Source organism: Oncorhynchus keta, chromosome 11 (genome assembly GCF_023373465.1).
Source record: "Oncorhynchus keta strain PuntledgeMale-10-30-2019 chromosome 11, Oket_V2, whole genome shotgun sequence".
Classification (NCBI taxonomy): domain Eukaryota; kingdom Metazoa; phylum Chordata; class Actinopteri; order Salmoniformes; family Salmonidae; genus Oncorhynchus; species Oncorhynchus keta.
The window spans coordinates 32,030,137-32,045,200 of NC_068431.1; the positions used below are offsets into that span (position 1 = coordinate 32,030,137).

Genomic DNA, 15,064 nt, shown 5'->3' on the forward strand with positions numbered 1-15,064 from the left:
ACAGAACTTAATTTATAAAGTATATCCACATGGCTTCTCTTTGGAGTCATTTGTTGTCGTAATCACCTTCTCTACGTGGTGGATGAACTTTTTAGATCCCGACGCAATGCAATTAATTAATATAATGATTTTGTTCTATAAAGTGTCTAGCAACTGGCGAGGTGATATCTTGATGTCTGATAGTGGATTTATGTCCTCCAAAGTGTTTCAAGACATGACAGAAAAATGCAGGACAATTCTCAGCAACAAAATAGTGATCAAACTAAGATCCTACATCTGTACAGTGTCAACATTTATAATCACTATGTTAAATGTACAAGATGACATGGCATCATAGCCTGGGTTGCTCTGAACAGAATAAGCTTATGTTTGTCTATAAATTATGTTCGCTGCTGCACACGCACCTGAATGCACTCATGACTCCTTTCTATGCGGACTAAAATTAAGATCTGTTTCTCTGAATTACTTTGTGAAAGCCTAAGATCGTATTTTTGTCACGTCCTGGTCTGTTTCAAGTGTCCTTGTGCTTGTCTATACCTATACCCCCCCTCCAGGTGTCGCTCATCTTCCCCATTATCCCCTGGGTACTTACACCTGTGTTCTCTGTCTGTTGCCAGTTCGTCAAGTCAACCAGTGTTTTTTGTATCAGCTCCTGCTTTTCCCAAGTCTCTCTTTTCTCGTCCTCCTGGTTTTGAGCCTTGCCTGTCCTGACCCTGAGTCCGACCCGCGTGACCACTCTGCCTGCCCCTGACCCTGACTGCCATCCTATACCTTTGCCCCGTCTCTGGATTACCAACCTCTGCCTGACCTGACCCTGACCCTGCCTGCCATCCTGTACCTTTGCCCCTATTGCTGTAATAAACATTGTTACTTTGACACGGTCTGCATCTGGGTCTTATCCTGATCATTTTATAAATTAGCTAGTCATGTTGGCAATAGAAGCTTTGAAATCATGCCCACCTGACCCAGATTGCAATTTCTAACGGAATGTTTTTGGATTGCGTAATTTGATTTGTCACATACACGTGGTTAGCAGATGTTAATGCGAGTGTAGCGAAACGCTTGTGCTTCTAGTTCCGTCCATGCAGTAATATCTAACAAGTAATCTAATCGAACAATTTCACAACAACTACCTTATACACACAAGTGTAAAGGAATGAATAAGAATATGTACATACAAATATATGAATGAGTGTTGGCCGAACGGCATAGGCAAGATGCAGTAGATGGTATAGAGTACAGTATATACATATGAGATGAGTAATGTAGGGTATTTAAACATTATATAGAGTGGCATTGTTTAATAAAGTGGCTAGTGATACATGTACTACATCAATTTTTCCATTATTAAAGTGGCTAGAGTTGAGTTAGTGTGTTGGCAGCAGCCACTCAATGTTAGTGATGGCTGTTTAACAGTCTGATGGACTTGAGATAGAAGTTGTTTTTCAGTCTCTCGGTCCCCACTTTGATGCGCCTGTACTGATCTCGCCTTCTGGATGATAGCAGGGTGAACAGGCAGTGGCTCGGGTGGTTGTTGTACTTGATGATCTATTTGGCCTTCCTGTGACATCGGGTGGTGTAGGTGCCCTGGAGGGCAGGTAGTTTGCCCCCGGTGATGCGTTGTACATACCTCACTACCCTCTGGAGAGCCTTGCAGTTGTGGGATGAGCAGTTTCCGTACCAGGCGGTGATACAGCCCGTCAGGATGCTCTCCATTGTACATCTGTAAAATTTTGTGAGTGCTTTTGGTGACAAGCCTGATGTTGAAGAGGCGCTGCTGCGCCTTCTTCACCACGCTATCTGTGTGGGTTGACCATTTCAGTGATGTGATGTGTACGCCGAGGAACTTAAAACTTCCGACCTTCTCCACTACTGTCCCGTCGATGTGGATAGGGGGCTGCTCCCTCTGCTGTTTCCTGAAGTCCACGATCATCTCCTTTGTTTTGTTGACGTTGAGTGTGAGGTTATTTTCCTGACACCACACTCCGAGGGCCTTCGCCTCCTCCCTGTAGGCCGTCTCGTCGTTGTTGGTAATCAAGCCTACCACTGTAGTGTCGTCTGCAAACTTGATGATTAAGTTGGAGGCGTGCATGGCCACGCAGTCATGGGTGAACAGAGAGTACAGGAGAGGGCTGAGAACACACCCTTGTGGGGCCCCAGTGTTGAGGATCAGCGGGTGGAGATGTTGTTACCTACCCTCACCACCTGGGGGCAGCCCATCAGGAAGTCCAGGACCCAGTTGCACAGGGCGGGGTCGAGACCCAGGGTGACGAGTTTGGAGGGTACTATGGTGTTAAATGCTGAGCTGTAGTCGATGAACAGCATTCTTACATAGGTATTCCTCTTGTCCAGATGGGTTAGGGCAGTGTGCAGTGTGATTGCGATTGCGTCGTCTGTGGACCTATTGGGGCGGTAAGAAAATTGGAGTGGGTCCAGGGTGTCAGGTAGGGTGGAGGTGATATGGTCCTTGATTAGTCTCTCAAAGCACTTCATGATGACAGAAATGAGTGCTACGGGGTGGTAGTCATTTAGCTCAGTTACCTTAGCTGTCTTGGGAACAGGAACAATGGTGGCCCTTTTGAAGCATGTGGGAACAGCATACTGGGATAATGATTGATTGAATATGTCCGTAAACACACCAGCCAGCTGGTCTGCGCATGCTCTGAGGACATGGCTGGGGATGCCGCCTGGCACTGTATTATCCTCAAAGAGAGCAAAGAAGTTGTTTAATTTGTCTGGGAGCAAGACATTGTGGTCCGCGACGGGGTGGTTTTCCTTTTGTAGTCCGTGATTGACTGTAGACCCTGCCACATACCTCTCGTGTCTGAGTCGTTGAATTGTGACTCTACTTTGTCTCTATACTGACGCTTAGCTTGTTTGATTGCCTTGCGGAGGGAATAGCTGCACTGTTTGTATTCGGTCATGTTTCTGGTTGCCTTGATATCATTAAAAGAAGTGGTTTGCGCCTTCAGTTTTGCGCGAATGCTGCCATCAATCCACAATTTCTGGTTGGGGAATGTTTTAATAGACGCTGTGGGTACAGCATCACCGATGCACTTGCTAATAAACTTGCTCACCGAATCAGTGTATTCATCAATGTTGTTGTTTGACGCCATGCGGAACGTATCCCAGTCCACGTGATCGAAGCAATCTTGAAGCGTGGAATCTGATTGGTCGGACCAGCGTTGAACAGACCTGAGCACGGGTGCTTCCTGTTTTAGTTTCTGTCTATAGGCTGGGAGCAACAAAATGGAGTTGTGGTCAGCTTTTCCGAAAGGGGGGCGGGGGAGGGCTTTACATGCGTCATGGAATGATCCAGGGTTTTGCCAGCCCGGGTCACGCAATCGATATGCTGATAAAATTTATGGAGCCTTGTTTTCAGATTAGCCTTGTTAAAATCCCCAGCTATAATAAATGCAGACTCAGGATATGTGGTTTCCAGTTTACATAGTCAAATTAATTTCTTTCAAGGCCGTCGATGTGTCTGCTTGGGGAGGAATATACACGACTGTGATTATGATCGAAGAGAATTCTCTTGGTAGATAATGCGGTCGGCATTTGATTGTAAGGAATTCAAGGTCAGGTGAACAAAAGGACTTGAGTTCCTGTATGTTGTTATGATCACACCACGTCTCATTAATCATAAGGCATACACCCCCGCCCTTCTTCTTACCAGAGAGATACTTGTTTCTGTCTGCGCGATGCGTGAAGAAACCTGGTGGCTGTACCGACTCCGATAGCGTGTCTCGAGTGAGCCATGTTTCCGTGAAACAAAGAACGTTACAGTCTCTGATGTCTCTCTGGAAGCAACCCTTGCTCGGATTTCGTCTACCTCGTTGTCAAGAGACTGGACATTGGCGAGTAGTATGCTCGGGAGCGGTGCGCGATGTGCCCGTCTACCGTGCCTGACCAAAAGAACGCTCCGTCGGACCCTTCTGCGGTGTCGTTGTTTTGGATCGCCGGCTGGGATCCGATCCATTGTCCTGGGTGTTGGACCAAACAGAGGATCTGCTTCGAGAAAGTCGTATTCCTGGTTGTAATGTTGGTGAGTTGACGTTGCTCTTATATCCAATAGTTCCTCCCGACTGTATGTAATAAAACCTAAGATTTCCTGGGGTAACAATGTAAGAAATAACACATTAAAAAAAAAAATACTGCATAGTTTCCTAGGAACGCGAAGCGAGGCGGCCATCTGTCGGCGCCATCAATTACACAACAGTAATTGTGTAATGGCGGGGATGCAAATTTGTGTTCCAAACAAAAAAACTACAAGTGTGCTTGCTCTATTTCCTCAACAGCTAGGATAGCTAAAAAAAAAAAAAGCACCTTATAGTTGGAAGACTCTTCTTTGAGTCATAAAAGTGCATTGAAATGACTTAATAAGTGTACACTTTAGAGAGGTGTGTAGTCACTTGGAGACATCAGTTAGTCCTCTCACTCAAACCCTTGTTATTGTCTTATGTTGCACCAACTACCCCACAGGAATATTGTAATCATGTTACAGAGTATTTTGAAATTTCGTTATAATGAAATGCAGCACAACGTACAGTAAATGTAAAATGCACATCAAATAAATCAATAGTGTAATGCTTGGATTCAGTCCTGTGTCAGGAACTTTTTCCTGAACTTTGGTCTAATCATTTCCAAAATGTTTCCTGTCAAATCGCTACCATACTTATGCATATGCTTTTCATATGTATTCTGTAAGAAACATTTCAATTTAGTCCTATCCATATAGGCCAATTCCCATAAGTGTAAAGGGTTAGTCATTCCATGAACAGAAATACATTCCCATCCAGCTATTAGCCAAAGCCTCTTATTGCATTCCAGAAACCAGCTAATTATTATTCCCTCCAGCAGAGCTACTGAGTGTAAAAAGAGATCATATAATACTGGTAGGTGCCAATACCCCACAGCTAGAAGCATTGAGATACAGTTTGTGTATGAAATAAATGATCAGAAAACAGATAAGCAGTCACAAGTCTCCATCAAGATTGGGACCATGTCCATCTCCCAGTTAAAGGAGATCATAGGTGAAAATACAACAGCCAGTGTACAGTATAGTAGAGCCCATTCAGATGCAGTTTGTGTGCTAGAGGAAGAAACTAATCTACTCTAACGTTCACTAGTCTCTATCAAGATCAGACTATCTGCTGACCAGATATCTCATCTCCTGGTCTCCTGTTTTCATCACAGAGGATTTGCAGTGTGTTAGGAACACAGGCATGGAGTCAGAATGATGAAAAAAAGTACCACTGGAACACTGTGCAACCAGGCCAGGGAGAGGGCATGAAGGTAGCACAGGGTGGAGGGATGACTCAAAGTTCACAATCCAACGTGCCTGAAAACAGGAACAATTGATCTGAAAACTCATCCAATCATTTCTGACCATTTATCAGGGACCATTTATCAGACGTAAGTAAAGCTAGGACATGTTTTGCCGTAAAGTCACCTTTAAACTTGTCTTAACACACGTATTGCCCTAAGGCTCTCTGCTTGGTCGAGCAAGGTACAGTAGTCTGTCAATTGACTGAAGTCAAACCCCTGGACTATTCCCTAGGGTGCTATTTCAGTTGCAGACTTGGTGCTACTGTAAGCTAGCTAGCACACCCCATACTGCGATGGAATGTAGCTAAGAGGGAGAACAGAATGGTGCAGAGACCAGGCAGACCCCCAACCTCATTCCTTAGCTTTTGTTTACCGGCTCAAACCAATATCCCCTCTGAGAGTGTTAGCTACATTAGCTGGCCTGGCACGGCACACTGGCCCTCACACATGGATCACATCATAGAGACCCAGTACTAATGCCACTGGGCTTAATGGGCTCCTAAAACTGGCTATTAGCGGAAGGCTAAGCCAGGTGAATGTGAGTGCAATGGACGTTGGACACAGGGCCTAGAAAGGGAACACACATATTCACGCTCATGCACGCTATCACTTACATGTCTGCTCAGACACACACGTGCACACAAATTCACACAAGCGCGCACACACACACACACACTTGCGTTTACACGCCAGTTCCGTAAACACACATCAGGTGATCATGGAACTCAGGAGCTGATCGTTGACTTGTGGACTACAGGAGACAGAAGAGAGAGCCCGCCCCCATCCTCATCGACGGGGCTACAGTGGAGAGGGTCAAAAGCTTCCTAGGCGAGCACATCACTGAGGACTTGAAATGGTGCCACCACACCAACACCGTGGTGAAGAAGGCATAATATCGCCTCTTCAACCTCAGGTGGCTGAAGAAATTTGTCATGGCCCCTAAGACTCTCACAAAATTCTACAAATACACCATTGAGACCATTCTGTCAGGCTGCATCACCGCCTGGTACTCTGCCTGGCACCTTAGACACTGTCACCAGCCGACTACCGTCCGGCACTGCACCTTGAGACTAATGCCCCATGTTAATAGAGTCATTGCACGCTGGTCACCTCATATTTAGTTTATATACTGTTGTTTACTCACTGTGTATGTATATACTGTATTCTCGACATAGCTCATCCTAATATACCTACTATTTCCCTCCAAATTATATACGGTCTATACACACCACATATTTACATTCTGGATTCTCATACATGCTCACTTTACTTGGATTGTTATTTTTTTATTTCCTGTTTAGATCTGCAAATCTGTGTGGGTGACCAATACACTTTGATTTGATTTGATCAATTCTGCTGTATTCTTTGAGCTGAATCACTTTTCTTTGATTTTCTGACATTGATGATATCATCTTATTAGGCACACAGTGAGGACAGGTGAGGCGATGGTTTGTCTATAAACACAGCAAGCTATTATGTCAAAACAGCCTAAAACCTCAAAAAGTCATGTGTTACTGGCCAATCTTAAGAACCCCATTGTTAGACATAACAGTATTTAATAAAGAGCCAGTTATAAAACCAAGAGATTCTTAGTAAGCTGTCTCAATGTGAGACTAATAAGGACATAGTACTGAAAAGGAATTCTCGGATACTTTCGTATACTTTTTAGCCAGTAGTTCTCAAAGTAGCGCTTACGAGCCAAAAGTGGACCCTGAAAATTGAGTACTACGTCAAATATGTGTAGATATGTGCACGGCGTCATTACTCTCTTTCTCTCGCACTGCTGTGGGTGCATCATGTGCATCTTGCTAGCTGTCACCCCACATATGGCGAGGGCCTGAAGTTTATTGATTGAACTTAAATTGCTAGGGGGCATGCCAAACAGTTGTTTTCAAACTAGGGATTTTGTGGCTAATTGAGGTGACAGTAATTCTGCTCATAGATTATGTATGTACTATATAAACTACACATTGACACATCCAGCCCAATGCGGGAGGTTTAAAAAATACTTAGAAGTCTCCATCTTTAAGATGGCTTCCCTATACTAAAGTGTTACCCACCAAACCTTGGATTGAAGGAACATTCACTGCACAGTATGGCCTCTATAATGTATGCAATTTTTGGGTGCCTGAAATCTAGAGAGAGCGAGATAGGAAAAGAGAGAACGAGTGAGAGAGAAAGGAGAACGGGAGAGCGAGTGAGAGAGAGGGAGATGAGGTTATGATTTGAGTCTCTGACCCAGGGCCCTTACCGGATAGCCTTCTGTTTTCATCTGGCACCACTTCAGTAGCGCGTTCCTCTTAGAACCCCCGTACTCCCGCGCCAGTGCAGCCAAGGGGTCCTTTCTTTCCATACTGACACCAGGGACAGACACCACAGCCATGGATGGAGAAGGAAACAACAGTAATGTTATGACATCTGACCTGTGTGTGGGGACGTGTATCCTCATAAAATCAGCAACCTTACATCAACCTCACACACACACACACGTGCATTCAAATACACGCACGCACGCACGCACGCACGCACGCACGCACGCACGCACGCACGCACGCACGCACGCACGCACGCACGCACGCACGCACGCACGCACACACACACACACACACACACACACACACACACACACACACACACACACACACACACACACACACACACACACACACACACACACACACACACACACACACACACACACACACACACACACCCACACACACACACACACACACACACACACACACACACACACACACACACACACACACCCTGGAGCTGATGTGATCCCCTGGGCTGTCATAATGAAAGCTAATCAGAGAAGAGTAGTCTCTGTGGCCATGGGAACATCAGGAGACACCCTGGTCATTGCTCTCACTTAGCAACATGGTCAACATGAAACACATGCTGTGAGTCACAACATACTGTAGCTTGGGGAGTCGGGAATTGTCTTAACAAATGTTGCTGTCGAAAAGCCTGTGTATGAATTCACTGGAGTGACATACTGTGGAGAAAACAATAACAAGGAGCAACAAACATTTTCACATGCACAATCTAGTGTGTGTGTGTGTGTTGTGTGTGATGAGATTTTAATAGTAGAACATTGGGTCACCCTCGATATCACATTAATTATGCATCTTTGTCATTAGCTCAAGATAAACAATGGCAGCCAGTAAAAACTGGGGCAATCAGGTGATATATACAGATATGTTCAGTGACCCTACTGTAATCCTCTCCCAGTTCATCACTGATCTAACAGTGAATCGAATTCAGTTGAAACTGTGTCACTGAGTATACTGTTAAGATCTATCGGTATGAATGTGTATGAAGGTGTGTAGGGGTGTGTAAGTGTGTGTCATCTACTCTATGTGTATAGAACGGTGGTGATGTGTGATGTTACAGGTGATTCATGAAAGTCTCTGGAGTTGTGAGCTTTCTTTCTCTATAATACTTTCTCTGTATTCGTACTTTACTTTGTAGTAGCAAGAACAGTACTGTTAACTAAAGTCTGCACAAGCACAGGTACACTACCGTTCAAAAGTTTCGGGTCACTTAGATGTCCTTGCTTTTGAAAAGAAAAGCATCTGGGATGTTGCCTAGAAGGTCCCGCCTCTTCACTGTTGACGTTGAGACTGGTGTTTTGCGGGTACTATTTAATGAGGCTGCCAGTTGAGGACTTGTGAGGCGTGTGTTTCTCAAACTAGACACTCTAATGTACTTGTCCTCTTACTCAGTTGTGCACCGGGGCCTCCCACTCTTTCTATTTTGGTTAGAGACAATTTGCACTGTTCTGTGAAGGGAGTAGTACACAGCGTTGTATCAGATCTTCAATTTCTTGGCAATTTCTTGAATGGAATAGCCTTCATTTCTCAGAACAGAATAGACTAACGAGTTTCAGAAGGAAGTTCTTTGTTTCTGGCCATTTTGAGCCTGTAATCGAACCCACACATGCTGATGCTCCAGATACTCAACTAGTCTAACAAAGGCCAGTTTTATTGCTTCTTTAATCAGAACAACAGTTTTCAGCTGTGCTAACATAATTGCAAAAGGGTTTTATAATGATCAATTAGCCTTTTAAAATTATAAACTTGGATAAGCTAACACTACATGCCATTGGAACACAGGAGTGATGGTTGCTGATAATGGGCCTCTGTACCCCTATGTAGATATTCCATTAAAAATCAGCTGTTTCCAGCTACAATAGTCATTTACAACATTAACAATGTCTACACTGTATTTCTGATCAATTTGATGTTTTTTAATGGACAAAAAAAACGTGTTTGTCTTTCAAAAACAAGGACATTTCTAAGTGACCCCAAACTTTTGAAAGGGAGTGTACATACGTGTGTATTAGTTTTTGTGCCAGAGTGCCTCTGAGTGTGTCTCCAGGATGGAGGGCCCACCTGAGCTTGCTGTTGTTCCTGTTGTAGCTCATGTAGTGGCTGCAGCTGCTGAGGGTTGCTGGGGACTTGATGACCGACTCCAGGGAAGGACTTTTCCTCATAAGGCTGCTGGGCTTCAGCTCATCCCCAGAGCCCCCGTACTTATCTGGGAAACACAACATCAGGAAACAGGGAGGAAGGGAGACGTGGACAGTGAGAGAAAGCGCATATTTCACTGGAAGGCCATGGTCTCTTCCTCCCCCTGAAATCTCTCTGGCCCACAGAATACTACTGATCTGAACATAATAGAACAAGGCCAAATACCAAATTAGGTTATATTATGCAGTGGTATAGTTGGTGATTAAATTGTTTGGGTGTAGTAGAACTACATAAATGTGCTCTCCTTTTTGCTGTCATTTGGCAAAATAAACTCTAGTTTCTCAAAGTTCAATCCCCAAAAGGGAGATGAAAGAAAATGTTCACATATTCTCCCATTTCTTTACTCAAGTAACATAATGCAGCTGTGGTTCCAACTAAACATGCACTGTTTCAACTGAACAAAAAAACTAGGCTAATCAGAGTAGACATTTGAGTTTGAGTCATTGGCCAATCCTTGGTCAGAGCAATGAGTCATTCAAAGCTAATGTTCAGTCACAATGCACTTCATCAAAAAGATGGGACTGCTGTCTGCAGGATTAGTTAGATCTATACTCTGATACTGTTTCTACAGATGTAGGATCTTAATTTGATCACTCTTTTGTTGTGGAGAATGCTAACTTGTAGTGTATTCAAGGTTTAAAAAGGCTTACAAACTTTGTAACTTCCACTTTACATTTCAGACTTAATTTGCCCTAACTTAAAATGTATAAACCCTTGCAAATTTTCCATTAATGATAATACACATTTCCTGTTGCTGCAGGATTCTTTTCCTGCTGTAGCAAACTGGCTCAAACTAAGATCATACAGTACATCTGTACTTGTTTTCTCTACGGAGTGTGTCACTTACCTGGATGAGAGAAATCTCCATGGTTGATCCTTTTCTCCAGTGTCTTTGAGAGTGGTTTGATAGACAAATGCCTCTATCCAAAACAAAACAGACTTTTAACAGTCCAATTCATGTCCCAGACATACTTTACTTAATGGCTTTATAAAGGTATTAAGTAGCTAGTTTATAAATGATTAATTATTAGTTTATAGATAATTCGGTAACAAACTGTTATAACACATTGGTTGATATTGTAGTGCATACTGAAGAGGACCTGTACTGTACCTGAATGGGGGAGACTGCAGCTGCGGGTGCTGTGCGGACAGGGATCCCACTTAGAAGGCTTCTAGGTGAGGAGTGTATCTGTACCGTGTGTCCAGGGCCAGGTCCATCTGAAATGCTCAACACATGAGTGTACAATAGCCAAGCCACGGGGTGGACGTTTAAGTGGAAAGTGAATGAGGAAGTGATCAATTGATACCGTATTCCATGATTATGTCCCATGGACTCCTACGACTATCTTTTACACCTTGTTAAGCAAACAGTCCTCCAAGGTTAGACTGTTTAAGTATGATGTTATTGGTAAGGGTTCCTTCTCTATCACTGCTGCTAAGCCAAGAATGTTTCCCCTAAACAGCATGTCGGCCAGTCATCTGTGCTTGATTGAACTTGCTTAGTGCAATGGAACCAAAGGAATAGTCACAAAAGTGCAATCCCCCACCCGGCACTCCAAGCAGGTGCAATCAAACGCCCAAAGAACTTTGAAATATTATTTTAACTCAGGTCTGCTGGTCTGTGTGGAGGCGTGAGAAGGAGGGATGCTCTGTGCTCACTCTGTACTGCTGTGTCAAAGGACTTGATGAGCGATTTGACGGTGGCTCCGGGCTCCGAGGGTGAGGAGGCAGCATTGCTGTTGGTGTTGATTGATAAGGAGGTGGGCGGTGTCTGGGTGGTCTGGGTCATAGAGATGCCACACCAGTGAGGACTGCCGTCTGATTCCGACAAACTCTCAGAGTCGCCACGCAACAACCTGAGAGAGACAAGGGGAAAGAGATGCTCACAGTACAAAATGGCACAACACATACTGTAGCAGGTAGGAGCGCTGTTTTATTTAAGAGGATGGCAGATGTGTGTGTGTGTGGCTGTAGTCTATACCTTATCAGGGATTCTTATCATTACATTGGTTTACTAAGTGGTTATAATCAAGCATTTCACTGTAAAGTCTACACCAGTTGTATTGGCCGCATGTGTTAAATAACATGACATTGTATTTTACTTGGGTGTTGTCGGAACAATGGTTTAGAGATTACTCGATGATCTAAAGCAAGGTAATGATGATGTTCGCCCAGTGCATTGGCTGTTCCATGTAATATTTGCTCAATAGATCAGAAGCATATTTTGTATGATTACGTACAAGTTCCACATGTGAAAGTCAATAACTGGGTCTAATTTTACGCAACAACACCCGAACTGCAACAAAAAGTATGTACAAAGTTTACTCCATCCTTTCCTTATGGACATTAGACTGCAGATTATGAACAGAGAGAGCCTGAGGGAGTATTGTCACTGATGGATGGATATGGAAGGGCTGAGAAGAGAACTGAAGTAAGGAAACTGGTGAGGAGGAAGCAGAACTACTGTAATGTCAACCTCCCAAAGACAGTGGCCTCAAACAAATGCATGCAAACAAAGTCAAGACTAGAGTCATTTCATTTATTGACTTTCCAATGAACAAATACAAAATACTTTTAAACAGACAGACAAACACATTATAATGACTTTTTCTCTAGATAAATAGTATTGTATTTTAGATATGTCACAGGTATTAAAACCAGAGTCCAAGTCTCAATAAGATTTCACCGAAAATAACACACCAAACGGTTGCACATTCACTTGTTGAACTGTTGAGCATGGCTTTAAATCAAAGGCAGAGAAAAGGAAATCAACACAGTTAGCACCATATGTCTTACGATGAGGTGGCCTTTTTTGGCAATATCGATAGTACTCAAAGTTAAACTTAACCAGCACATCTATCTGTCTCTGGTCGAAAACAATGGCTTGTGTATGACTGCATCTACTGAATAGTCCTGTTACTAGGTAATAATAATCACTATAACCTGAGGTTTACAGGATGGCAGTTGGTCATTATACACTTCTAATGGGTGTCACGACGCCAGCATCACTTCAACGATCTGACGTTTACCCTGAAGCAGTAATCAGAAATGAGAGGCTTTTTATTTGACCTGATGTGGTTGCATTAGAAATACTTCAGAATGAGTGATAAAACCTTCACAATGCTTTTAGCTCCCTGAAGTTCAGAGTGGAATATTATGGCCTATAGAACTACAGGACATTGTGATGAGTTAGGCCAGTTCCTAATGAGTTTTAGGCACGGCTGTAAATCTGAGGCAGAGGACTGTTTGAATTGGTCAGTGATCAGCAGTTGATTACCCTTATGGCTTAAATTCACAGTGTCCTTCCTGAGAGGACATTATTAGTGATAACGTGATAATGACCAGTGATAATGTAATAATATACTGTCTGTGGTTCAGTGTTGTTGTCTGTAGGCAGAACTCAAACTGGTGAGCTGGACTTCAACTGTAGCTCAGTGATTACACACACAACGTAGGACTACTGACCAGCGCAGGTAATTGATGTTTTGTCATTCTTGATATTCTGGTAAATAACGCCATCTAGAGATACATTATCACACCACATTATCGGATCCAGATTTTTAACACAAGGTGCAAATGAAATACCCAATGAAAATGTATGCTAAAATATTGTTTTCCCCTTCCAACTACACTACAGTACATGTCTGCATCTAAGTAGCCGTGAATACTCTAAAGTTAACTGATTGTTGATTATTACCATAAAAACACGTCAATATCATCCAAGCACTTTTTGAAGTAACAGATAGTCCAAATGGTCAGTTATATGAAACGGATCATAATAATAACCACAGATGCACAACTTACTAGAACAATTATAAACCAAAAGACCAATAAAACCAGCTGTGATCAACAAAAATAACTTGACATTTTTAATGTTTAGCTTTTTTAAGTTGCACTTGGCCTGAAACAAAGTAATGAAGCCTAACAGAATAAAATAATCTGACTCATAATGATAACTGGCAGCGTACAGCTGATAAACAGACTGTTTTGTCTCCAGTTTTTTTCAGAGAACTGAACAAAAATATGTCTCATTCTCATCATTTGTTTTCTTAACAAATCAGTGACTCTTCTTTAGCAACACATTGAGTAAGTGAAAATTCACCACTGAGGCAATTTAAGTGTCTAAAAGGCACAAAAGCAAATAGGAATCAGTAACAGAAACCCCTCCTATCTTATCATCAGTCCCCTCTCTTGACCGACAGAGAGGAGAGATTCATCAACACAAATACATCTGAAAGCACTGCAAACAATACAGATAAAAAGGTGTACAGCATTTTAGAAAGATTTCACAAACAAATATGTGTTAATTTGGCAGCCATGTGCTGTTTCACAATAGATTGGATTAAAAGTAAACCACAGTCTGACTCTGTCTGTCTGGTAAACCAACCTTGCTAATAAACCCATCAGAATTACATACCACATAACTGTTTTTATGGTAATACTGAATAAAGAAACTCTGTACAATAATACTGTCAGTCTGTCTTCAGAGGGTCCAGATGTGTTGTGGTTGGACTTTTCTACCGCCCCTCTACTGCAGTCTTGGTATCAAAACTGGCTCCAGCCCCAAGTCTGAAAAACAAGACCGAAACCAGAGACAACATGAGTTGAAATAAATAGAGAATATACCCTCTTAAAAAGCCATGTACTTGTCTACCTGTAATTTGTTTAAGACCCCAACTGGACATAGCACAGCCAGAGTGGTTTATTTCTCTAAAGTCACTATAGCAATAAAGGCTATTTCCTCTGTCTGTCCCTCTCTCCATGTGTCTCTTAGCTGGCTAATGAAATCAAATCTGTCTATATGTCTCTGCGATCAGTATACAATGCTATACAGACCAAATGTTGTTTAGTTAATAAAGCAGATGATAGCATGAGTACAAATTATGCCGTGTCATACTACTAGACAATTCTCCAGAGAAACCGAGAGACGAGATAAAGGATTGATTCAACAGAACAGCAGGTGGCGCCATGTACCAAAATAACATTTTAGTAGCATTTTTTTTATTTAATTAAGCGAAGCAAACCCCAGCCCACTCAAATGAAAGGACACAGGCAGCTGATAGATAGTTTGTGCAGCTGCCAGACAGTCAGACAGACAATCAGCAGGAAGCAGTAGGAAGCAGCAGGAAGCAGTAGGAAGGAAAATCAGCAGTTCTAGATCAGCAGTAGCATTCCCTCTAAAGGCATCATTCACT

At 42.9% G+C, this 15,064-nt stretch overlaps 1 protein-coding gene across 10 annotated transcripts in view; it reads right to left on the reverse strand.

The window, feature by feature from the left end:
• specc1 (sperm antigen with calponin homology and coiled-coil domains 1) overlaps positions 1–15,064 on the reverse strand; it is a 182,792-nt gene that overhangs the window by 40,450 nt on the left and 127,278 nt on the right. For 9 of the 10 annotated variants that reach the window (XM_052457000.1, XM_035780264.2, XM_052456999.1 and 6 more), the window contains 5 exons: positions 11,529–11,725; positions 10,981–11,087; positions 10,717–10,789; positions 9,732–9,876; positions 7,580–7,682 (listed from right to left, as the gene is read on the reverse strand). In XM_052457000.1, the coding sequence (XP_052312960.1) occupies positions 7,580–7,682; positions 9,732–9,876; positions 10,717–10,789; positions 10,981–11,087; positions 11,529–11,725 (625 nt within the window). Of the gene's footprint in view, positions 1–7,579; positions 7,683–9,731; positions 9,877–10,716; positions 10,790–10,980; positions 11,088–11,528; positions 11,726–12,394; positions 14,439–15,064 lie in introns of those variants that run through there. The other variant, XM_052457007.1, reaches the window with a different exon arrangement.